This window comes from Bacillus rossius (assembly GCF_032445375.1).
Source record: "Bacillus rossius redtenbacheri isolate Brsri chromosome 4 unlocalized genomic scaffold, Brsri_v3 Brsri_v3_scf4_2, whole genome shotgun sequence".
Classification (NCBI taxonomy): Eukaryota; Metazoa; Arthropoda; class Insecta; order Phasmatodea; family Bacillidae; genus Bacillus; species Bacillus rossius.
In genome coordinates, this window is record NW_026962011.1 from 45,506,434 (window position 1) to 45,533,291 (window position 26,858).

Below are 26,858 nucleotides of genomic sequence, written 5' to 3' on the forward strand. Positions count from 1 at the left end.
ACATTTGTTGGTGTTACTGTATTTCGGCGTTTTGGTACACAGCAGTTTCCTAGCTGTCGGCGTTGCGGTAAATTTGGCATTCGGCGTTATGGTATTCGGCGTTATTGTACGTTCGGCGTTGTGGTAACGACCCGTCTGGGCTCTACCGCCTTGAGAAGGAGGGAGTTGTCGTGTTTTGTCCCGAATCATAAGGGGGTCCAAGGGAATTTTTAAAATTCAGATGCAAAAATGATAAATTTCGTGGCTTTCTGAAGGTAATTTATTTTTCTCTGAAGTCCAATGTGCATAATACATTAAGCATGAGAATTATTATTATAAACGTACATATAATTGTATGACAACAAAATACACTTTCACACCTATAAAGATCACAAAATTAGCTTTAAGGATTATCTTGAACATTGCAACACAAACACGAACGTAAATAATGTTACAAAACGTCAGGCCAATGTACGTATAGTTCCTTTCATTGCAAGCTGTTTTTTTTTTTTTTTTTGCTCAGAAGGGCAGGTGATTACAGGTTGTAATGGAGATAAGATTTACTTTTTCTCATCATTTTTAAAATAAACCTATTGTTTGATATGAATGGTGTATTTTTATAAAAAAAAAAATTCTTATGCAACATAACATAGCATAAAATGTAAACAAAAAATGGTAACCAATAAGAAATATTCAGCACTATCCGCTTGAAATATTAGGCATGAGTTTCACTGATGTTAACTTAAAAGATTAGTAACAATCATTTTTACTGCTTTTCCATGAAAATGAGCATGTTCATAAAAAATATTCAGTTCATTCTGTAACACTTTGGTATGTGCTGAATATTCTGTTGCAGATTCTCTAATGGCGGTGAACCCTTTCCTGAACAGAATACCTGAAGAATTAAAACATAGTTTCATCAGTGATTGTATAAGCGAGGCAATGAAGCTGATGTCAGCAAAGCCCACTGGTAACGGGCATTGCACCTCGAACACAGTTCAGTATCATCTGCTTATTGCAAGTGTCGAGAAGACATTACTACCACCTACTTAACTCATTAGAAAAATATATTATATTATAAATAACTGTATTTATATTCACATACTACTTGACTTGTTTAAGTAGTGTGCATATTGGTGATGCTTACTTAGTCTTGGGTGTTTTAAACCATTAAATGTTGTTAAAAATAAAAAAATAAACTGAATAAAGCATTTTAATTTTCGAAATCTCACTTATTTTGATTTTGTTCAGCTAATTAACTGTTTTGCTGGAAAAAAGGAAATGAAACAGTGTTGCAGTTTGATACAAGCAGTCTAGTGTTGCTGGCAAAAATTAACTACACATAAAATAAAATATATTTTGACCACAGTCGTATAACGCAGCGTAAGAAAACACCCCAGTCGACAAAAGATGCATGCTGTCAAGTAAGCGATATTTCATGCATTCGAGATAAGTCAAACGATGCAGTTAGAGTAAAAAAAAGGTTCAGTTCTGCAAAGACATTTGCCAAATTTAATTTAAAAATTATTTGTCCCACTCTGTTAACAGAAAAAAAAAAGCAAATAATCACGCAAAATAGGAATAAATAAACTAAGAAAACTACATAACTAGTTTAACAAAATCATCACAAGATAAGAATTCCAGAATCTCCAGGTATGGTTAGCAGCAACAAATTAAACTAAATTTAAAAAAAAAAAAGGTTATTACAAAGCTAATTTACCTGCGTGCTAATAACATGCCACTTGAAGAGTTATTTTAGAAAAGAGTACCACTTCGTGGAATCTTTCCCCACCAGTTTAACCTTCAAACATCAGTGAATTACATACCTCTTATTTTAGTGAGTGGACACATCATTACTTTGACATGCCTTCGAAGCACTCGAGCCAATGGTAAACTCTTGTCTCTCAACTAAGGAACTTCAACACGATTCTAGCCACAAGCAGGGGCGGGCCCAGCTTCGAGTGTTGGGAAGGGCAGATGACTAGAGGATTTTGGGTGGAATGGGAACACCTTCCAGTTAAATGGGAATTCCCAAAATTCTCAATAATTTTATCTTAAAAAAAGCCATTCTAATGCAATTATGACATCTTGAAGAGTCATTATCAAAACTATGGCGGCACGTGGCGCAGTGGCGTGTAGTAAATCTCGGTACCGAACTCCTTGGACGTCTTTCTGTATTTGTCCACGTGTTCACGACTCTTGAGCGACAGGCGTGTGGGATGCCTCTAAGAGCCCGCTTAATTAATATCTTATAGTGTGTGCAATGCTGAGAGCGGACCAGAACTTTGCACATCAGGGTAATTGCGCCAGGGGGATACGAGTCATCCTTCCACACGGACGATGTCACGCCCTGAGAACAGTGTCCCTGCCAGGTCTGTGTCCCTTAAATACAGTGGCGCCCATTACCCTCACTAACTTCATTAAGCAAATCCCCTGACCACATCATACTTATAACATTTCACTATTAAATTAGGTATAGGGGTGAGTCAAAACTCATTCTTCAATCTCATAACAAACACTCATTCTTCTGTTTAAACTACTTAACATTTAGTACACTATATTGCTTACATTTATTACAATTGGAATGTGTGCTTAAGGTTGTTGATGAAGAAGGTGGAAACTGCAAAATGAAGGTTCATAGATTATTTTATATATTTAAAAGATTTATTTTATGCGATGAAATCAATCCGCGGCTCATATTCACTCAACCACACAATGATACATATATGTGATTTAAAAGATAAAAGTAACAAGTATATCTAAATTCTTTCAGCACAAATAGTCCATCTTAAATGAAACCTATTTTAAACAATGAAGATATTTTATATTTGTACATCATAATTCAATATGCAATACGTAGCAAATTTTGGCAACACACTACATTGTATGTCACAAGAATAATGACTAATGATAAAACTTCCAGACACTGGTTGTTAATTGAAGTCAATGAGCAAATCCTCATTCTACAAGTGTACACTACAAACTACTATCTGTACCACAAGTAGCAAAAGAAAGTGAAAAAATGTATTCATTGTGAAAATTAATGCTTTGTTGTTTATTGTCTAAGAATGTATTAAATACAAAATTACTTAAAAAGTACATGAAGCAAACACAATGAGTACTTTTGAAATACAATTAAAAGAATTTTTCTCTCTCACTATCTTTCAAAATGAGAAAGATGCAGATACATAGCAATGGCTTAAATACAATTATAAGTAATAATTTTCTTACAACAGGCAAAAGTCAACTTCGACAAACTTGAACATCCCCAATCCCCAAATACGGAAAGAAACATTCATGTGAAAAATTTCGTTACTAGTTTCACAAAGTACCATTAAAAAAAACTTTTTTAATTATAGTACTATTCCTAATAATTACTATGAATATTATAATAAAAAAAAAAGAAGCTTAAGCTGGAAATTGCTTGTAAGCCTGGAAAAGACTGCATACATTTTAAATGTACACAACTACAAAGATTGCTAATATGAATCGCAGTCCACAAATGGAGACAAAAAACTACTGTGCCAAAAATTAAGCAAAAATATTTATTGAAAGATCTATTTGTATCAGGGTTGCCAGGTAAATGATTAATTCTTTTTTCTTATTATTTTTGAACTGCTTATCTGAGTGTTGGCGTAAAAATATTTTCAAGTCGCACACTTTGTTCTGACGTTGCTGTAACTGGGCCGTGTTCAAAACCAATTTTGTACAACTATAAATTACATAATTAGCATTTGGCAGTGACAAAAAAACATATATATATTTCAAACTGGATTTCACAATCTTCAACGGCTGAAAAATGTTTGAGAAACACTATACTACAACTACGCAATTAACAAATTGCACATACACTGCACAGCAATGTTTTCAATTAAAATTTTTAAAAGGATATGATATAAGATTTTGTAAAGTCTAATACAATTACAAAATAAATTATCTAATACCAGGATTATTACACATAAACCGTACACATCTTAACTAGTGGTATCTAATGTTTAAAAAAAAAGTTATTTTAGAAAAAAGAAAAAATAAGTGTGGAAATTTGATATTTCCATCCCAGCGTAACCCATGGGAAAGTTGTGAAGTTACTCCTTACCGGTCAATCCGAGTTTTGTTGAAAGTAGCTGTGCCACCCGGTCATTGTGATCGCCTTATGGGTACCAGTGTGATGGCTAGACTTGCCGTCGGTCATGCTACCCACCCGAAAAAAATAAAAGTGAATGTCAAATGCAATTAACTAAGATAATTTTTTTAAAATTAATTTTCTACAATTTCAATATATTTCTAAAACCAAGTTAAGAATTTACTGAAAAATGCACTAATATTTTAGGTTATCTCATATTGCATGTGTGTTCGCTTCAAATGCTGATTAACAAAGATAGCAGCATTTAAGAATATGACAGGGCAGCGGAGACAGCAAAAAAATATGAAAGAATTCATACTTATGCAAAGAAAGAGGAATTGACAAAACTCGGCTTATTTTCAGCCTACATAATGTCAACTGGGCCGACAAACTCAATCTTCCTAAGCTAGCCATTATTTCTCAGTTTTTTAGTTAGTCTTAAAACCTTCCCCACTTTCTAACTCTTCTCTTGCTACCTAGTTCTCCACTCCCCTTTTAATAAATCCATTTTCCCCTGAAAAAAGATTAATTTTCTACCTTATTACTTTCAACATCGCAAATCTTCTCAAGCATATTACATACAGTACTTGATTTAATCATTAAACCTCTCTCTTCAAATCTTTATAATTTATCTTACAGAATGCATTCTCCAGAAGTGCCCAACATAATTATGCTTGAATACCGAATCAAGTATATCAATGCTCAAACATCACAACCTGACAACCCAGTGATTATAGCCTTGACAAAAATCTCTACAAGCTTGTGCATAGAGTTGTTTGTGCCAACACTATGAAATCGAGGCCCAATACTTTAGATGACATCTTCTTCAAGCAGCTCCAGGTCGCTGGCATAGTCCGGCGTGCACACGAAGAACTCCAAGAGGTTGAGGAACGGGCCACGCGAGAAGGGGTTGAAATAACGACCCCTTTTGTCGCGCAGGTAAGAGTACCGTTTGTAGTTCAGCATCTCGTTGGTTGTGAGGTTCATGCAAGCATGGAGGATCTAGACAAAAGAGACAAGAAAACCATATTGGTAAAGAGTATTAAAAATGAATGCGTTATTTTTGAAACATAAAATAGCATCATCTTCTGAATGCTCTCAAAAGACAGAAAAAAAAAAAAACATATCTGCTAATAGTTCCTGCTGTACAGTGGAACTTTTGGAACACTTTGTTACGGTCAAAAATGTTTGTGGCTATGATCACAAAGACATTATTCTCTAAAAGGCAAGTGTTGAAGGTTTAAACATAACTGCCAGCATAACTGAAATGTATTCATGAGCATTACGTATTTATCCCAAAGGTTTGGAGCCAACTACAACTTTGTAGGTCCAACTTTTTTCAAGCTATAGAACGCCTCATCCTTAGTTTCCAGTGTACATTGTAATGGGCATTTACTCTCTTTCAAATGCATTGTAATGACACAGACTTCAGTCCTACCCACTTGTTTAACAGTTTCATTAATAATTTATTATGTTGTCAGATCATGTAAGTACTATGGTTAGGTTTTCGGGTATGACGTAAATAACAGCTGATTAGTCATTTGAAAAGTAACTTGTGTATTTTCAACCTGTTTTATGATCATAATTTACATTACGTATTTCGTGTTGGCAGGTATTTCTGATTATTTGCTTACTTTATTGTGAAAAAGTAGCTGAAAATTATTTTTTAACTATTTTTTACAGGTTGGTTAAGTTTTGTGTGTGTTGAAGTAAATTTATTTTGTATTTTTTGCTATGGGTTTTTGTTTGAAAGCTGTCTGATGAAATAGTTTAGCAGTCATGTAAGAATTAAAGAGTGACAGAGTTCTGCAAGTGTGGGAAAGACAGGTGACTTGAGAATAAATGTTGTTGCAAAGTGCCATTATCAGCTGATATTTTGATGCAGTTTTGTGAGTGGTTGAGCATTCTGTCACGTGAATATCCTTGTTCTTCCCGGACGAGATGGGTGCACGAGTCAGTCAGTGTCTGTATGAGGTACAATTAAGTCGCATGTCATTTTGTCTATAGAATAATGGTTCCCATAATTTTGTTAACAAAATCCATTGTTAGCTAAGATTGTTAATTTTTTATACTGATACAAATTATCATACAAACAACTAACTGTTTCTTATGCATTTCATATGTCTAATATGTAGAGACAAGATTTTATGGTTTTATTTTTAGTACAAATAGAGGATTTGGATGTTTTTATTTATATGAAAGCTGTTTTACAATACTTACTCCAGAATAGTGATAAAATTTACATGCTGCATGTTTACAATAAAAAAATTTGTAATAAATTGGTAAAAAACATATACCTTCAGAACAATAAATATAAATTAACTAGCACTAGTGGTTTTAAAGTGATTCAAGAAGAGATGCACAATACAACAATATAAATTAATTTTTCTGATTCATGCACATTGGCATAAATTTTTTTGTATGGAAATAACTACATACAATAAATTTCAAAAATAAAAATATATATTTTTTTTTTGTGATTTGAATTAAGATTTAGTTAAATACTACTTAATTCCATGATATAACTTGCATTTCGGTGCTATATGATGTTATTAACATGCTTTTCGGTGTTATTTTGATTTTATCGCGATTCACCACATGATCTTGTCCTAACTAATACGGGTAGTTTCAATCAAGACGAGATTCGTTCTGCTACCTTCTTGCGACAATAGTGAAATAACTTTGATTATTTGGTGTATGTTTCAAATGCTGAATAAAGTGCTTGTTTACGATCGTACCTGTGAATATTTTTATACCGCTATTAATAGTGTGAGTTTGAACTGCTGAAAGTGCATATACCTATAGTAAGGATGTTTAGGTTTTTTTTAAATGCTGTTGCTTTCTTAGAAAATAGTTTTTTTGACAAGTTCTGCACAAGGACATACATACAAATAGAATAAAATCAGAAAACGGGATAAAGTAATTTCCCGCCCATAGTTTCGGAAAACATACGTTTGCGATTTTTTGGGAAAAAACAAGGGATCCCACCCAGCTGTAGTTACGTTAGCATCTGAACTTTCACGTAGGAACTTACCGAAGTGCAGGTCAGAATCCAGCCAAGGCCACAGAACACTAAGGCTTCGATGAGTCCCAAAACATATAGCATCTGGAAACCTTCAATAGCGATGCAGTAGCACGCAAAGTAAATGGTGAACGAGCAATTGATTGCTACGCTCACTACAAATAAGAAAAACCACATCCTGTAACAGAAACAAAAATTTAAATTATCTTTAACACGTTTACCAGATTCACCAAATATTTTAAGTTATACACCACTAAGTTCAGACTTACTGTAGTATATGTAGTCACAGTATGCTTTTTCGTTTGAACTCTAAGTAGTTATATTGACATTTAAATATGAAGAATTTGCTGTATAAACTGACAAAATCATATTCTACACTTAAAAGTTCAAGAAAAATTATTCCTTGAGATAAATGAAGCAATACATGCAAAAAAAAACTGCTGCCAATAGAGGTGAAATATAGCACTGATCTCTAGCCATGAGGGTAGTGAATATGCTCCTGAAAAAAGCTAAGTTCCTCGCCTGCGCACCTCGGTCATCCAAGCCCGGAGGGACCGTAGTTTTGTAACTTTGCGATAACGGGGTTTTCATTAACCAAGTTATTACAAAATTTTTATTTGATTTCTCTATCATATTCAAATAAAGTTAATATTTTTTTTCCATTTTGGAAACATGACAAACATATATTTATATATTTTAATTAGAGAAATCTTATTTTAAATTAGTAGTGCAGATTCATAGTAAATAATCCTATAACTAAGAGACAATTGACAAGTCTTGGGTCCATTCAAAGGCAAGGTGAAGATTTGCACACAATGTTAGTAAGTTGTACCAGATTTGCGCACAATGTTAGTGAGTCATACCAGATTTCACAGAATCGAATCACGAAAACATAAATTGTCTCGCCCACCTGTTGCGCACGCCCACGCAGTTGTAGACGAAGGGGCAGTGGTGGTCGAAGTACTCGACGCAGCGGCCGCACACGCGGCAGTGCTTGGCCCGCAGCGGGCGCAGGCAGCGGCACGAGTGGCACAGGCGGGACAGCACCAGGCCCGAGCGCCGGCGCTGCCACCTGTCCAGGCGGGGGATGCTCCGGACCGCCTGGCGGTACGCGTCCGAGTCCAGGGGCAGGTAGCCCGGGTCGCGGCGGTTCGCCACCGCCCACGAGAGCCACATCGCCAGGTTCCAGTAGATGAACACGTAGTGGGAGCCTCGCAGCGCGTTCCACGTTATCGGCACGCACTGCGCACGCAACAACACCGCTCTAGCACGGGCCAAAAAAAAGAAGGCATTTCCTTATTTCATTATCTTTCCAAAACTACTTTCACTCACAATATATAACAAATTTACTCAAATTTAAGAAATAATTGATTCTAAGAAACTCTACTCTAAAAAAAAAAAAAAAAGGAATTTCCTTATTTTCTTAATTTTCCAAAACTACTTTCACTCAAATAAATACCAAATTTACTCAAATTTAAGAAATAATTTATTCTAAGAAGCTCTACTCTTTGGGTCCTTAGATATTCCTCATAATATTTTTTTTTACCAGTTGGAGATGTACTTTAATATTATTATTATTATCATGAAATTGCATAGTTAAATTAGCTGCCCAAATCTAATTTTTTACATTTTGGCTGCTTATGGAAAAGGAAAAGAAAAAAACTTTATTAATGAAATGAAACTTTCCTTTTTAAAAGTGTTACTGATGACTTTATGACAAAATTATTACTTAGCTCAGATACATTTATCTAACCTAATTGAGGTATCAAAATTCTCACATTATTTCAAGAATTTTGATCAAAATTGAAGTTACAGATACAACCCAAAATTTTTCATTTCTTTAATCAAATTACTGTACTTATTTTTGTAGGTAAGCAACCAGTATGTTAAATGTAGGACTTTTACAGCTAACTATGCAAAAAAAAAAAGTTAAACTTTTTTTTTTCCTAACACTATTTTAAACATTTACAAACACAGCAATGTTTCATATAAATATTAAACACTGAGCTCTACGCTGCCATAAACCCTTCTTAAGTTTCAAAAATGTTGCACCTGACTTATTGATAACATAGACACTTTTAAGAGGTATTCTGGTTAATAAATCTTCAATTCAAAGTCCCTGAGAAAATTTTTGTCAGAGTTTTACTGTACTAAATAGCAAACACTTATGTGAAAATATTTAATACAGTTAAATTATGATGAAATGCATCCAAACATGACAACAATCACATTAAACCATGCAGAGAAAACATCAAAATTACAGTTTAAAAAATCTCGCACATGCAAATTAAAAGAAAAAATCTACAAGTCACGAAACACACAGCACATAGCTACTTAACCAACTCAAAAGATCAAATAAGAGTACTGAATAACTGAATAAAAAAAAAATCACGAAACACATGCCCTTATAATTTCCTACTAACCAATACAGTACTTCAACTTAACCTAATATTCATAATAAAACTTAATTCTACTTCTATAAAAAAGGCTCTCTTTAGTTTTACAAAAAAAATTAATTCTCACCATATAAATATTAAAATAAAATGATGCTCGGGTGAACCAATGTGAAATTTCAAAGCATTAAAAAAATAAGAAGAGTAAAATGGTGTTGGGTCAATTCCAATTCTATGTATAAGTAATACCAATGGATTACTTTTACAAGCCAATAGTTTTGCAACAGAAGTGGACCAATTTTTCAAATACAGAATATGATTATGATTTCTGGAGTATGGATTTTATGAATTTTCTGTTTTACTAGAAGCATAAAGTTTATTCAAAAGTAAAATTTTGCTATCAAGATATTTTATATCAGTCTATTTGATTTTAAAAATTTTCTCACAATTTTTTTTGTAACTGCATAAAAAAATATCTTGTAACATTATGTTAAAATAAAAAAAAAATAAAAATAGTTAATTATTATAACAAAAACTTTTTTTTGTTGTTTTAAAAACAAAGTTCCTTGCAATGCAAAATAAGTCCTAAATAATATTGACAAAGTCATTTGCACTACACTGATAGGGTTTAAATTTCTGAACTTTCCTATCCTCAACTCATTTTACTAGAATTTAAATTATATTGAACACAAAATATTTTGTCAGTTTAAAGATTTCACTAGTCCATCTCTAATGGTTATCATTTCTTCATAATATGTAGTATAAAACTAGCATTAAAAGTGCATAAACGTAAAAATATGTTTGTTGAATTAAAAAAAAAAAAAAAAAACATCCAGTTACCAAGTACATGTGACGTTATTTAATTTCATCAAATAGCAGGAAATTGTAACAAAATCTGTTTGAATGGTATACCGCGTATCTTGGAAACTAACCAAACACCATAATCAAACTAAAATAAATGTGAGCAATGCGGCGGAATCAAATACGTGGGGTAGAGACGAATGTAGCTACCCTAAGGATGTACATGGGATAGCCCCACAAGAGAACCGACCCCATGAAGAGGAGCAGAGGGCCTTTCGAGTCCCCCGCACCCCCGAACAGCAAAGCCCTGCAACGCAACGCCGCACAAGTCCACAAGAAGTTGGTGTCTTCGAATGTCGCTTCAAGCTACACGAGACCTTCACATGCATCATCGAGACAATATACAACTTTTGAAAGTCAACCCCAGGTGATATTCACCACATCATCAGTATGCAAAATTGTACGACAGATGTTGATATTGTCGCATCAACAAGGATATCGTGCAGGAGGAAGTTTTTTTCTCTTACCATGAACTCGTCATTAAACTGCAGTCATCCATTTTAAATGCATGATATCATCAATTATGCTTGTCAATTAGAGGCTGTGTCTGATGGAAGTTCTGTCTTGATATTTTCACCCACTATATTATCTAAAATAAAAACCATAGCCATTCACCAATAAATTAGAAAGTTTTACTAAGTTCTCTTTTACTAATTATAACATATTAGGTATTTTAAAAAAAGTAAACAAATAAAGTTACTAAACTTTTGTCAACTGTAGATGTTATACTTACTTACTTATTCATCCCTTTCCTTTATTATGACATGTGAAAACTATACAGCAAAAAACCATACCATGAGCATATGCAGGATTTCATTTAGGATTAGGTAGAGGGGGAAGGGGGAAAGAACCACTATGACTGCTGTTTACTTTTTAATTCTTTTTTGTTTTTCGTGGGAATAGTAGTTTTTTTGGGGTAGGGGAGATGCATCCCAATCTCCTCCCTGCAAACAACACTGTACACTTACAGCTGTATCATTTATCAGATGCTTTGCTCTCATAAGACCATGGCCTTCAAGAGAAACTAAGGAGAAAATGTTTTAAACCCCACAATAAAAATAAAAAAAACACCTGAAGGCTGTAAATGTTACTGTGGCAATAACTGTAAATGTTCAGTGTTTACAAAACAACCTTAAGAGGAACATTTTTATGGAACTTAATCATTTTTTTTCAACACATAACCAATTTTTTTTTTTTTTAAGAGTTCATGATGGTGCAAAATTTTCCTTGTCAAGGAAGTGTATTTTAGACTGTGATACAAACATTTTTACAACAAAATAATTTGAAATAACCAATTCAAGGGCAGAATTACCCAGAACAATAAAAATTAATCTGCGAAATATACCAATGTATGTAACGTAAAAATTATTTGTTAAGATATTTTGGATAAAACAAAGAAAAAATATTTTTTTTTTTTAATCCTTTACATTAGACCTATACTTTTACAAAATTGATAAATTTTATATATCGAAAGATTTATTTATGAGTTTTAATATTCATTAAAATGCTAATTATTTTGTATGATTTTAATTTAATTTTGGTGGTATATGTTGTATTATTATCCTGCAATATCCCCGTTACATGGTGTACTGGCATACTTTACGGTTTAATTTCTGGTTTATTGAAATTCGCCATAAAATAGTGTCCCTAGCAAAGGACGAAACTTGAAAAAGTGTGATTCATAAATTCTATGGCTCAAAAAAATAAACATTAGGTCAGGAAATTTCATGAAATGTGGAAATGTCCGGAAGAAACATGAAACGTCGGGAAAGAAAAAAAGTATTAAAAAAAAACAGCATCAAAAGAATCATTTTATAACGAAATACCTTAACCTTGAAATTTGACCTGGAACACATTCACACAAATTTCACACCAAACAACACGCCCTAATTATCGGCCATTTCAAAAGATCACGGTAGAAGACCCTGCGCAGTTTCTCCGCAACGGCCCCCGGGTTGCCGCCACTCTGCCGCGGGCCCGCGCCACTCACCACATCTCGGAGAGCGGGGGCATCCAGCGGTTGCGTCTCTTCTGCTCCTCCGCCAGCACCTGAACCACCTGCGTGTGGCGGTGGCTTTTGGCCAGCAGGAGTGGCGTCTTGCCGTTCTTGTCCCTCGGCTCCAGTTCAATCTTGCTCTGCGGGGAACAGCCCACGTGCATTCCATTACTTTCTTTCTTTCCTCTGACGAACGACAAGCAACATCTAGCAATCACCAGGGCCGAAGAGTAGAGACGGGTCACATCCCAAAATTTTTTCGAATTCGAATCTCGAATCTGAATCCCTCGAATATACCCCTCGACTCTTAATCAAGGCGTAAAGGATATGAAAAAAATAAAATTAAGTTAAATAAAAGAAAAATATTAACCATTGTGTTAAACATTCTACCTTTTAAATGGTTATTTCACAAACTAAGTTTTAATTTTTATATAATTGCATGTTAAAAGAACAATATCTTGGGGAATTAAAAACAGAATAGTTTGATGGAAAAAAATTGACCTGGTAAACTGCAGAGGTTATTAGTGTTGAATCTTATAGTTTGCTTTATTTTATATTCTCCTTCAATTTTTTTTCCCTCTAATTTTTAATCCTTCGAATACTAAGGTTTGGAGGTATTTCAGGATTTGATTGGCCCATCCCTATCGTTGAGAGAAAGCAAATAAATTTTTCTGACCCCCTCCGCATAACCTAATGTACAACTTTTCAAACTTCACAATTTATAAAAATATATATGAAGACTGCAAATATTACATGGCCATAATTGAAAATGTGATCTGCAGTTTAGATTAGCATACCTGGAAGATTTCTAATGAAATCTTTTATCAAAAGACTTGCAATTATCATCACATAAAAAAAAATCTCAAAAATCAACCGGACCCCTCTGGTGCCCAGGGTCTCGATTCTGAAATGCACTCTGTGAATAGACGAACCATTGCTGCAAGGGAATAAACAGGAGTTGAATGACAAAAAAATGTATAATTCCCTTAGTTGGCACACTATCATATCCATTGAGATTGTTTGTAAACCCTTTAAATATAATCAAAACTTATGTCTGATTAAACTAGCCAGCCATATCTGCAAGGGGTGGATAAAAAAGGTTTACAATACAAAAATAAATTAATAATTCCCTTAGTATGCATACCATCAAATCTGTTCACATTGTTTGTAAATATTATTATTTTTACCTAAAACTTGTATCAAACAATTTTTGATAATACAAACCATTACTGCAAAGAGTCGAAAAAACCTGGGGTTGAGATAAGAAAATAAATAAATTCCTTTAGACAAAGCAGTATACTTCAGGTTTTATTTATTATTAATACTAAAAAAAACTATTTTTTCAAACCTGGTAATTATTTTCCCATCTTGTGATGCTTAACCCAGTATAGGCAGAGTTACATTTTGGTTGATAGATATTTTTTTTTTTGTACTAAATGTAATTAAATATTTGAAAAATTTAATTTACTCGACTCGACCTCACGACATTTAGCTTAGGATCAACTCAAAGATGACTAAACTCGAAAAACCCAATCTCAGATGTCTACTTTCTACTGTATATTTTAAAATGAATAACCGTATAACTTGGTTGAACTTTTTACATTTGTCACTGTAATGAGGATTTTATATGTAAAAATTCAACCTTTGAAAAATCTTGTACATCAAAACTGGTAGATTTTACGGAGATTGATAAAACATTATCTAAAACCAACTTTTGCAAGAGTAAATTTTTATTTGCCTTCAGTTGGTATTGGAAGATGAATACATAAAGGTCATACATGTCAGTTGCACATGGTGCACGGAATGTTTGCTGATATTTTTTATGCTGAGATTGAAAAATCCCTGAAATTGAAATATGTACTAGGTTTTGCATCCGAAGAGGACAAAATGATACTATAACATGACAATCGGAAAAGCATTACCTAACATCACAAAAATTACATAACTATGTTGCTCACCTTCTCACAAAGCAGCTTGACGCAGTTAACATTACCAGACAAACATGCCAAGTGAAGCGGCGTTGAGCCAAAATTATCTGGCTTCTGCAGGTCGATCCCGGAGTACATCAGCAACCGTATCAAGTCCGCATGGCCTGACGGAGACAACAAGTGTGCAACTGTGTTAGATACTCAGTTTCTACAAGTCTCAACACCGAGTAGTCAACTAAGTCACATCCAACATACAGACAGGAAAACAGTACTCATTTACCAGTCCTAATTCAGTTGTAAGGTTCTCAAATTCTTTCTTCAGCCAATTCTCTAGAGTTTTCCCTCACCCAACTAACATTTTCCCTGTCTCATCGGTCGAATTAGCAATGCATTAGATATATGTACTATAATTAGGGACAAGATGTTATGGTTTTATTTTTACATAAATTTCATTTTTAAAAATAGGGTAAATATTCTTAATACTTTCTTTTACCAAAACGGTCATATTAACTGACACATGATGCACTTATACAATAAAATCATTTGTAATAAGCCTGACTTGAACAGAACTACTACAAAAAAACAAATTGGCAAATTTTTAAGGGTTATTACTTTTGTTATAGATCTGACAGTTAATTATTTTTATTCAAAAAGCCTTTCAACTACATTATTACCAACTATCACAATGTTGACTATGTTGTTATTAGTGTGTGATTTTCAGTATGTTTATTTAATTTAAATGTTATTTTTTATGGTGTAATATTACATGTATAGTTATTCATGGTGTTTTTGGGATGTTTCTAGAATAAGAGACAGTGGTTTCTGTGAGAAAAAGACAGATAGATGAGCGATGCTGAGTCATCTAAATGATAGACAATATTTATTGCATCCTGTGTTAGATACAGATGTTTTCCAGAACAATCTTTGTAGCCAATTGGAAATCAGATATTTCTGGTTTGTACTTTGTTTTTGTACTGTGCTTTGGCTAGTCATTGCTTGGACGTTCCCACGTGAGGTCGTGTTGGTTGGTGGCTCACAAATCTAACATTTTAATGTAGTAGTTGAGTAGATTTTTACGTCTGTGGTAGAGGACATGCTGTTTTCAACTTTTTTTTCCAAATGTTATTTAAAATATTTTGACCACAGACGGCAGCGTAGGCCTTCGGCGAGACTTGGGGTGCTTCGTTTTCCTCCGAGAACAATATCATACTCACACTGTACCTCAAGTTCAAGGCAAATGAGGGATTTAACCATCAAATTATGTCATTTTTAAAGTAAGTACAGTAATTAACTGTGAATAATATGCAAATTGTTTCTGAGCGACAAACTGCCTTGATGAAGTTAATACTTCTGAATAAAACTGTTTCATCGTTTCAACATGGAATTTCAGTTAAAAACATAATAATAAAGGAACAAAACTTTATTTTCACCTTCCGTTTATTTTTGCAAGTACATCATCATAACTTCTTAAATAACACTATCTTAATTTTCGTGAGCTGTTTTGAATTACAATTCACAGTGCTAAGTATTTTATGTGTGAGCAATTCTGACCCTAGCTAGGCGGGAAGCCTGGATTGCTACAACATAGCAAACTCACAAAAACCACAAGTGAACAAAAAAATTAACTTTTTAGCCACATTAGCTTAGTAGACTGCAAAAAAGAATTTGAAAGTAAATAGCAGTAATAGTGGTTCTTTCCCCCTTCCCCCTCCCTCATACCTAAATGAAATCCTGCATATGCTCATGGTATGGTTTTTTGCTGTATAGTTTTCACATGTCATAATAAAGGAATAGGATGATTAAGTAAGTATAACATCTACAGTTGACAAGTTTAGTAACTTTATTTGTTTACTTTTTTTTTTTTAAATACGTACTTAATATGTTATGATTTGTAAAAGATAACTTAGTAAAAATTTCTAATTTATTGGTGAATGACTATGGTTTTTATTTTAGATAATATAGTGGGTGAAAATATCAAGACAGAACTTCCATCAGACACAACCTCTACTTGACAAGCATACTTTTAACAAAAACATGTCTTTGTTTGCAAGCCATTTGAAAACTAATGGCTTGGTCTTGTTGAAATTGCTCTCAGAACAGACAATCATAAGCCAGGTTTATAAACTCTACAAGAAATGAAAAAACCAATGACAATGTTTTCAAATACCAGTTTATAAACTATGCATGATGCAAAAACGCAGCACAAGCATCTGCAAACTTTCAATTTGTTGTGTTTCAGCCTGCGTTTCTGCTGTATACTGTTCCAAAAACTTTTAAAGGTGCAGACATTATGTGAATAGGCGACAACAAAGTTGTTTTCATTACAGAATCACGTTTTGGCTTCATGCACAATAAAAGAAAATAACGTTAAAAAAAAATAATTATTGACAATTTCATAAATGTTTTCATGATAAATACTAAATAGTCAAAATAAGCCCACAGGTAATAATTTATTTTCTACCGTCTTTTGTCAGTTGCGAGTCATGCAAATTTTTTTTTATTAACGACCGTGATTTACTTGCATGGTCGTGTGTTGTGTTGTTGCGATATCGCATCCCTTGGGTTGTTTATAAATCCTGTCTTAGTCTTCTAGGTGGCTAACCTTTGTAAGCTGCCCAGTGCAAGGCAGTGTCGCCATTGATGTCCGTCAGGTGGTTGAGGGCGCCCATCCCCAGCAGGAAGGTAGCGGTGGCCGAGCGACCAAACATGCACGCCGTCATGAGGGGCGTGAGCCCCTTGAAGTCCGCAGCGTTCACCGCCACGCCGGCCTGCAGCGACGGGGACAGGCAGCACAGTGGTGAGACCCCCGACACTCGCTCCTTCACTCCCGAGGACACTGGGTTCCAGTCCCGGGTCCGGCCATCCCCACGCCGGGTCGGCTCGCTTACAAGTCCTTCATCCGTATCCCTGATTTCTGTCTCCAATGACCTCACTGTCAATAAACACTTAGCAACGTTTTTAAAAGAAAAAAAAAATTGGTTGTCTGTAAAGTCGGTTTACGGACGATAGTTTAAAGTGACAACGTCATAACAAAACATTGATGAAATGATTGCATGATTTTATGAATAAAATTGAATAATTTTTATTGAATTATCACTATTTTGTATGGATACAAAGTAGGAGTGAAATTAAATCAACAAATTAATTGATAAATTTACTTTTATTTGCACTCGTTAATTCAAATATGTTCATTACTTTAACGAAGAGATTATTTTAACTATAACTTTTATACATGTTTGCTATTTAACTTCTTCCGATCTGTGTTATTCTGTTAAGGATAGGACAACGATAAGAAAAGTAGGAAACGAATGGGAGTGTTTCAAGTTTAATGTGCCTCGAAAAAGTAAAATCGATAGTTGTTCCAAGCGAGTGGAAGAGAGATAGATGCAGCGCAAGTGTACAATGTGCGTAACGGGACACTTTTTCGTGCATGCAGCCGGCATTCATTGATTTATTAGACGTCACGTCAAAAAACTTTTCCGTCATTAAACAATTATTGAAATTTAACCAATAATCTGGAACTAAAAACTTGTAGATATAAATTGAAACACCAATCGTAACTTGAATGCAAAATTAATTGTATTAGAAACTCTATAAGAAAAAGTTATCAAAAGCTTGCTAGGTAGGAACGAAACTTACAAATCTGATTCCCAACAAAATAGTTGTAGAGCCATAATCATAGTAGCAGGGTTCAAGTGTAATATAATTTTAATGGCAAAGATGTGACAATATACATTACAATGGAAACATACTTACTACTCCTCACTGAGGAGTTTTGTGGAAGACTAGGGTCTATAAAGCTGTAAGCAAAGAATTTCTATAAATCTTTTGCTAAAAAAATATACATCACTATACATTCTGATGGAAAAATAAAGCTCCTTCTCAATGGTGCTGAAAAATTAAAATAACTAATTTTGCATAATTATAACAGTCTTAATGATTCATTTAAAACATTCTTGGGGAAAAGAGCATTGCACTATCTTTTCCAGAACTACTCAAATCCGAAAAGCCTACATCTACCTAAAATATAAATAATGATATTAAATTCATGGCCGACATTTATTTGAGAGGTTACATTTGCACAGTGGTTACCTGAAGCAGGACCTGCACAATGGCGGTGTGCCCCTTGCGGCAGGCCCAGTGGATCGGGCGCGGGCCCTGGGTGCCCAGGCAGGACAGGTCTACGGGAGCCGAGCGCCCCACGAGGTACCGCATCACCTCCACGTTGCCGTCCAGCGCCGCCCAGTGGGCCGGCGTGTAGCCCCATTCGTCGCGGGAGCTCAGGCACTCCGGCCCCAGTTTCTCCACCAGGGACTCGATGTCGCACACCTCCCTGGAGCGACACACCACCACTTGCGGGCATTGCAAAAATTCAAATTTGATTTCAAATCATTTAAAGCCCACCGCACACGGTACAATATTTTCTACTAGTTTGCTTACTAGAATGCTTACTGGTTTCTGTACTGTGTAGGCTACAAGCTGAAACACTAGGTGTGCTACAAGTTTCTGCTGCACACGATTCTAGCTGCCTTACTAGTTTTGTTAAGAGAATATTCTCCACAACAAATTTTTATTATGATAATTCACATTTTTTTTACTGCATACAAACAAGGCTCTTATTTGTATGCATTTATTAAAACAAGGAGTTGGTCACTATTCCACTTCTTTCCATCCATGTTTATCACGACATGCGTGCTTAAAAGTGTAAACAACCCCTCATGCTGTTTTCGTGAGTTCTGATTGGCCACTCCTTAAATATTGGAACACACAAAGCAACGAAAATAGTACGCAGTCTATTACTCAAAACCAGTAGCTCAGCTCGTACAGCTGCTAGTATCCAGTTTGAATTCGAGTGAAGAAACTAGTAGTAGAGCCAGTACGACTCCTAGCTTACAATATTGTAAGGAATATTGTACCGTGTGCGGCGGGCTTAATATTCAGCTCAACATTTTAAATTGAATCATTTTTTGTAACTGGGGGTGTACATATAGCCCTCCGCCGAGTGCAGAGGGGAAGACTACAAGCAACCACCGATGTGTTGGCATCAAGATGCTGCATTCACACTGTACTACCCCCGGCTGCCCTGCTGCCAGTGACGTCATGCTGTCCGTCGGTGTGCTGTCCAGGCTACTCCGGAATTACACTGCGATTCAGTAGGCCACAACAGTTCGATATTTAAGCAAACAGATTTATGTTGTCAGTCAATGAGGACAGCCACCATCAAAGATTGAAAGCAGAACGTGTCCAAGAGGTAACTTGGAAGCTCACTTGCTCACTCCCTCATCTGTTAATGAAGGTAACTGCCAAAACGAGTCAGGGAAATAACTTGATGGTGGTGTAGGTTGAATCGCTTTTACTGTGAGTATATGCGGATGCGGACCAAGTAGAACACTGTGGAAGGCCGAAACAGTAAAATCTGAGGCAGCTACAAAGAACTTGGGCCGGCAGCTAGTAATTTGCAGACATGTTTCTTCGATACTAGAGAAGAATAGATTAGACTTCACTCTCTTCTGGGTCGGAAGAGTTGTACAGTAAGCAGTAAGTTATTGAACATTTGGGGCTTCAATCTGCTTTGTTAGTTGGTTCAGCCGAGGGCGGTGCTGGACGAGTAGAAGTTTACTCGCTTCCGAAGGAGAGGTCGGCAGTTTGGCCGAGACGCTGAGGAAGACACCAGGCATTTTGTCACCGTGTCTAGGGACCGCAGGGACGACTCATCGGTGAGTCAATCCAGAACAAATGTTCATGGTGAACAAGTATCCAACTCCCTCTCTTTCTGCAGTGAGCAGAAGACGACTCACCGTAGGAGTCCCACATTGGCATCAACTGGGACTATTTAAGGCAAATGTTGATCTGGTGTCAACCCCGATTCTCGAAGGGGTTGCAGCTGAGGACTAAGTAATCTAGAGAAATTTGCGGAATGTTAACGGTCCGTAAAAATAACGTAACTTGTTGGCCTAAAGCCATGGTAATTGATATGGAGTATTTATTTTAAACAGTCTGTAACATATCGTAAATTGGAGAAATATCTATCTGAAAAAGGCTTTTTAAAATCATCATTCTGTATTGTAACGTGTAGCCTAAAAGTATGATTTTATTAATAGTGTGATATTTTTTGTGTTCATACCAGGTTGGAGTCCAGTGAGTATGCATGTAAAAATGAAGAAAGAAACGTTACCACTGGAAAATGTTTAAATGCATGTATGGTAAATGCAATGTGGAAATAAAATAATTTTATGTTACTCATAGCCTTTCGCGTTCTATAAAATAAAAACTACTCTCCTTGTTCATCTCGGAGCGCAACACGATAATCACTAAGTTACCCTGCGACATGTGGTATAATACATATTAAAAAAACTCTGGGTGCAGAGGAGAGCAGCTAGATGGGTGACGGGCAAGTGGAGGAGAATGGACAGAGAAGGGAAGGGGGAGTGCAGTACCACAGAGATGATGATAGGAATGAGATGGGAGAGTTTAAAGGATAGAAGACAGAAGGAGAGACTGGTCAAGATATACCAAGTGCTGAGTGGAGTGGGAGGATGGGGAGAGTTGGGGAGACAAGTCAAAATGGGAATCCCTAGAAGTAGGAAGGAAAATACTAGGGAAGGTTTTCAAAGAGAGGAGGAGAACAGAAAGGGGAAAGAATGCGATAGTTGTGGGGACGGTAGGGGAATGGAATAGGCTGGAGGAGGAGTGTGTGTCGACTGGGAGTGTTCAAAATACTTACTTATTATTACTTAACCTGCAATTGGGCTTTCACCCGGTGGCAAGAACTCCCACTCACTCCCCTCTCCCCCCCCCCCCTCCATCAGCTTTCTCCTCAGCTCCCTCCCATCCCTGACCTCCACCATTTCCTCCCCCAGCCCATTCCACTCCCTCCCCGTCCTCACCAGGAAGGTGTTCCGCCCTCTCTCTGTCCGCCTCCACACCCTCTGGAGCTTACATCTGTGGTCTCTTCGTCCTCTGTACTCCCCTCTATGTACTTTGCTTCCCAATTGCCCCCATCCCCCTTCCCCCTTCAGCACCTTGAACATCCTGACCAACCTTTCCACTCTTCTTCTCCTCTGTAACGTTTCCCACCCCAACTCCTTAATCATTTCCGTTGGGCTATGCAGTTTCCCATCCTGCCCCTCCCTCCTTCTCCACATTCCCATCACCCACCTAGCCGCTCTGCGCTGCACCCCTTCCAGCTCCTTCACCTCAGTCACCAGGTAGGGGTCCCAGACCGCCGCCGCATACTCCAACATTGGCCTGACCAATGTGGAGTATGCCTTCTCCTTTGTCCTCCTCCCAGCTCCCTGCAGGGTCCTACCAAGCAACCCCAGCGCCTGCCTTCCCCTCCTGACCACCCCCTCTATGTGCTCCGCCCATCCTAGGTCATTTTTCAGTGTCACCCCCAGGTACTTATATCCTGCTGCCTCTCTTATCTCCTGCCCCTTCCAGTAATATACATTTCGTGTGACTTTCCTCCTCTTTGTAAATCTGACAACTTTTGTCTTACCAACATTCAAGGACATTCCATTTTTCTCCGTCCATTGCTCCAACCTTATCAAGTCCTCTGTTAAACATCCCCCTTCCCCCACAACCTCATACACTACACAGTCATCTGCAAATAGCCTCCATCTGGCTTTCATGCCCTCCCCCAGATCGTTTATCATAATTGTGAACAACAGAGGCCCCAGCACACTCCCCTGTGGCACCCCCGACGTCACTTCCCCCTCCTCGGAGCTTTCCTCACCCACTCTCACTCTTTGTCTTCTATTCCTCAGGAAATCACCCACCCAGTTTACCACCCTTCCATCCCTCACCAGCAACTCAACCTTTTCCATTAACCTCCTATGGGGGACCTTATCAAACGCCTTTTCAAAATCTATAAAGATTGCATCTATCTGCTTCCCCCCGTCCACCGCTTCCACCAGGTCTTCCAACAGCCCAGCCATCTGGGTCTCGCATGAGAACCCCATCCTGAATCCATGCTGCCTGTTATCCACCCACCCCAGATCTTCCATTTCCCCCTTTACGTACCTTCCTACCAACCTCTCCATCACTTTTCCTACACAGGACGTCAAACTGACCGGCCTGTAACTTCCTGGCTCCGCCTTATCATTTCCCCCCTTGTAGATGGGAACTACCACTGCCTCCTTCCATTCCATTGGTAGTTTCCCCTCCTCCAGAGACTGCTTGAAAACCTCCAACAGGTACTTCCCAATCTCCCTATCACCCAACTTCAAATGACTATTCCCTATACCATCTGGCCCAGCTGCCTTTCTCCCTTTCAACCTCCTGATCACCTTAATTACATCTGTCAGTCGCAGCTCAAAGGCCTTCCTGCCCATTAAACTGTCGTCCTCTTTACCCTCCCATGCCTCCTCCTTTGTAAATACTGCCAGATATTGCTCCTGCAGTAAGTCTGCCTTTTCCCTGTCCTCTGTATATTCCTGCCCCCCTCCTCCTCTGAGAACCCCTATTCCCTCCTCACCCTTCACTCTTCTTATGTATCTGTAGAGCTCCGCCCCATTTACCGTCCCCCCTTCCCCCATCAGCTGTTCCATGTAAGCATCCCTTGCTTCCCGCGATTTCCTCCCTAGTTCCTTCCCAAGCGCCTTCATTTCCGCCTCTATCTCCTCTCCCCCAAGCTTCCTTGCCCTCGCATGCAGCCTCCTACATTTCCTTTTCAACACTTTCAACTCCCTTCCATAGTAGGGAGGGTCACCTCCTTGGCCTACCCTCCTCTGAGGTACAAAACGTGTAGCCATCTGCAGCAGAATATTTCTTAAGGCAGCCCATCTACCTTCGAGGTCCTCTATATCTACCCATCTACTGTATTCCCCCTTCAGGAATGCCTCTGCCCCCACTCTATCAGCCTTACCCCAACAGTTTACCACGTTTCCCCTCCTTACCCTTTTCTCCCTCCAGCCCACGTCTAACTCCACTACTGGGATCCTGTGATCACTGATGCCCTCCATTACCACACTTCCCCTGACCGCCTCCATTGGTCTCACAAGTACCACATCCAACAGGTTCCCGTCATCCTGCTCTCCTCTCCTGGCACCTTTTCTGGTGCTTTCAGTCACCACCTGCTCCAGTCCTCTGTTTGCCAGTTGAGATGCCCATCTCTGTTCCCTTGACCCCATCCCCTCCGGCCCCTTTTCCCATGCCACCCCTGGCATGTTCAGATCCCCCGCCACTATCACCCACTTGCCTTCCCCTAGCATGTCCAACCTGTCCTGCACCTCCCGTATGGCTTCATCCCCTTGCCCTGGTGGCCGGTACACCGCAATCAGCCGTACATTTTTCTCTCCTACCTGGAACTGCATCTCCAATAACTCCGCTCTCCCCCCAACCCATACAACCCTACCACAGAGTCCCTCTCGCATGCACACCATTACCCCTCCTCCATTCCTGTTCCTGTCCCTTCTAAATATTTCAAAGTGTGCTCTCTTCAGTTCCCCATCTCTAATTTCCTCGTCCAACCATGTCTCCACCGCTACAATGATATCCGCCCCATAGGCTTCCACCCTGCCCCAGAACTCCTCCACCTTCTTATATATACTTCTACAGTTTATAACTGCGACTTTTACATATTGGCATTTTCCCCTTTGCGCCTCTGTCCCTTCCGCCCTGATACGAGTGCCCCTTCCCCTTAGAACCCCGATTTCCAGCACTCTTGCAGCCCTATCCAACTCCACCCCCCTCTTTCCTCCTTCCTCGCTCCCCGTCCAACCAATCTGAGTTTTGTTGACTTTAGCTGTCACCTCCTCCCTAGCATTGCTATCGGCTCTATATTCACAATCACCCCCCTTCTCTCCACCTTCCTCACTATCTAGTTGCTATCTTCTTCCCTGCTGCTCAAACCTTGCCCTTTCCAAATGGCCAGAAGTCTCCCTTCCTAGCAGGTCTCCTAGCATCCATTTTCCCCTCTCTGTTAGGTGAACCTGATCCCTGCCCACACAGTCCTGCCCCACCCATTTCCTGCTATCTACCAACATGGCTCCCAAGTCCCTACACACCCTCTCATACACCTCGCTGACCGCCGCAGCCTTGACATAGTTTATACCCCTCCTTACTAGTACCCCACTGACCACAACTCTGGCTACAGGGAACTTCTCCTTCACCTTGCCCACTAGCCCCCTCATATCCTCCTCTACTTCCCTCCCCACCACTCTACCAGCCACATCATTTCCCCCTACATGAACAACCACCACCTTAACTTTACTGCTTCCTTTCATGCAGCCTACCCTCTCCCCCAAGTTCCTAATCTTTGCACCCCCAAACGCAGCTTTATATATACTTCCTTTCCCCACCCCCTGCAATTCTACCCCCTTCACAATAGAGCTGCCCAGGAAAATCACTTCGGGCTCCTGTCTAACTATTGTACCCCTTTTCGTATCCCTGCCCTCTTCATGCCTGTTCACATCTACGTTGCTTGTACCCACAGCCTTACTGCCGGCCTCCTCCCGCACCCTCCTTGCTACCCCTTCATTCTGCAACCTGACACCTGTTTCCTGAACTTCCCCAGTACATGCCTCTGCATATGTGGCCTTAACAGCTTGAGTCCTTACTTTCTCCCTCCCTTCCAGCTCCTCCACCCTCCTGCGCAGCCTATCTACCTCCACATCTGCCTCCTTTCTCATCTGCCTTTCCTTCTCAACTTCCTCCTTTGTCCTCTTCAGCTCGCACTCCAGCCTTTCGACCCTTACTAACACACTTCTCAACCCATCCTCCCTTTTTACTTCTTCCTCTACCCTCTCTAATCTATGTTTTATTTCCATCTCCTTCCTGTACAACACCTCACCTAATCCTTCTTTCAAATCGACTTCCCTCCTTGTCCCACTCAGACCCTCAACAATCTTTCCTCCCAGAATATCACCAATGAAATTGAGTGCCCAGTCCTTACCCACATCTACATTCCCTCCTTCCCTCTGAGTTCCTGACACCCCACCTACCAGCTCCTGGCTATCACTGCTTCCTGCCATTGCCACTACACTTCCTGAACGCTTGTTATCCTTGTCACAATCCTTACACATCCACTCCTGCCCCAGACTACCCAGCTCCCCCTCCTCTAGTCCTGCACACTCCGTATGGACCCAGCCTTCGCATTTGTCACACCGTACACCACTCTCTCCATCTTTCCACACCTTTTTACAACCCACACATTTAAGCTTCGACTTACATTTCACCCTACCCATTTTGTCACAATTCACTATTCTACACTAACCTATTACCCAAATAACTTAAATAATATATAATCCTACTGTAATAACCAACAGATAATCCTACACCTTAGATCTTATTTCTACTCTAATTAAACGGCCACGTGGCGACCGCAAATCAACACAACACTACTACCTCCTTATGCAAAAGATTAAACACTAAAACCCTTAATTCTTATCTACATTGATACAAAATATATAATGTTACGCTGCTATCTTAGTATACTCCCTTCTCAACTCCTTTGTACTCCTATAATTCCACCATTTCCGCAGAGCTCAATTCCACATCACATTACTTGCCCGCCATCACAAGTTCAGAAGAGTGCGGGGAAAGTAGGGAGAATGCTTGCCACCGGGCACTTCTGTACCCAATTGCAGCTATAATAACAATAATACACAACTCACCCTGTGCGAACAACGTCGAAGATAGACTTGTATGTGTGCTCAACGTTGAATTCAGTGCTGTCGGAGCAGCACAAAATATTACTATCTCTTTCTTCTCTCACAACTAACGACACATGCTCTGCGACCATTTTGCGGGTTTGACTTGTCAGAGGTTCAAAACCCCAAACACTACGGGCTAAGCCCGGACTAGGATATACTTTGCACAGCGTTATGCTGCTTTAGTAAACAAACATTTGTCAGGAACAATCACAAAATTTGACAAATACACCTCCGTCAAATACTCTTTACTCTATGATTTCTATACAAAAACAATTGAACATGCAATTTTCATTCGAGTCATACCATAGAATAGTACGTAATAAGTAACTCATGGAGGACCAACGACCAGGTCGTTGTGGAGGACTATTACCTCCATGAAGTAACTACGTATATTTAAAATGACCATGTTGACACAAATATATTTTACACCATTATTATTATTACTTATTAACCTGCAATTGGGCTTTCACCCGGTGGCAGGAACTCCCACTCACTCCCCTCTCCCCCCCCCCCCTCCATCAGCTTTCTCCTCAGCTCCCTCCCATCCCTGACCTCCACCATTTCCTCCCCCAGCCCATTCCACTCCCTCCCCGTCCTCACCAGGAAGGTGTTCCGCCCTCTCTCTGTCCGCCTCCACACCCTCTGGAGCTTACATCTGTGGTCTCTTCGTCCTCTGTACTCCCCTCTATGTACTTTGCTTCCCAATTGCCCCCATCCCCCTTCCCCCTTCAGCACCTTGAACATCCTGACCAACCTTTCCACTCTTCTTCTCCTCTGTAACGTTTCCCACCCCAACTCCTTAATCATTTCCGTTGGGCTATGCAGTTTCCCATCCTGCCCCTCCCTCCTTCTCCACATTCCCATCACCCACCTATATACTCCTCGATTTAATTTTTTATGAT

The 26,858-nt window shown here is 38.6% G+C and overlaps 2 protein-coding genes across 2 annotated transcripts in view; one reads left to right on the plus strand and one right to left on the minus strand.

Annotated features, from left to right (window-relative positions):
• The window catches only part of LOC134541844 (juvenile hormone acid O-methyltransferase), a 29,613-nt gene extending 27,280 nt beyond the window's left edge, over window positions 1–2,333 (plus strand). Inside the window, exons 6-7 of the mRNA XM_063385541.1 lie at window positions 836–949; window positions 2,290–2,333. Coding sequence (XP_063241611.1) covers window positions 836–949; window positions 2,290–2,333 — 158 coding nt within the window. The remainder of the gene's footprint in view (window positions 1–835; window positions 950–2,289) is intronic.
• LOC134541890 (uncharacterized) lies at window positions 250–26,271 on the minus strand. Its single transcript, XM_063385619.1, has 9 exons — window positions 25,918–26,271; window positions 18,395–18,635; window positions 16,905–17,070; window positions 14,333–14,466; window positions 12,369–12,514; window positions 10,529–10,625; window positions 8,035–8,366; window positions 7,137–7,302; window positions 250–5,104 (listed from the first exon to the last, which is right to left on the minus strand). The coding sequence occupies exons 1-9, from the start codon at window positions 26,043–26,045 to the stop codon at window positions 4,913–4,915; spliced, it is 1,602 nt and encodes a 533-aa protein (XP_063241689.1). The 5' UTR covers window positions 26,046–26,271; the 3' UTR covers window positions 250–4,912.
• Window positions 26,272–26,858: the final 587 nt, after the last annotated feature.

Coding starts and splice junctions, on each gene's coding strand:
- LOC134541890 (XM_063385619.1), bottom strand. CDS start 26,045: ATGGTCGCAGAGCATGTGTCGTTAGTTGTGAGAGAAGAAAGAGATAGT. Junction 12,515..14,332: donor TCAAGCTGCTTTGTGAGAAG/GTGAGCAACATA, acceptor TGTTCCCCGCAG/AGCAAGATTGAACTGGAGCC. Junction 8,367..10,528: donor ATCCCATGTACATCCTTAGG/GTAGCTACATTC, acceptor TTGCGTGCGCAG/TGCGTGCCGATAACGTGGAA.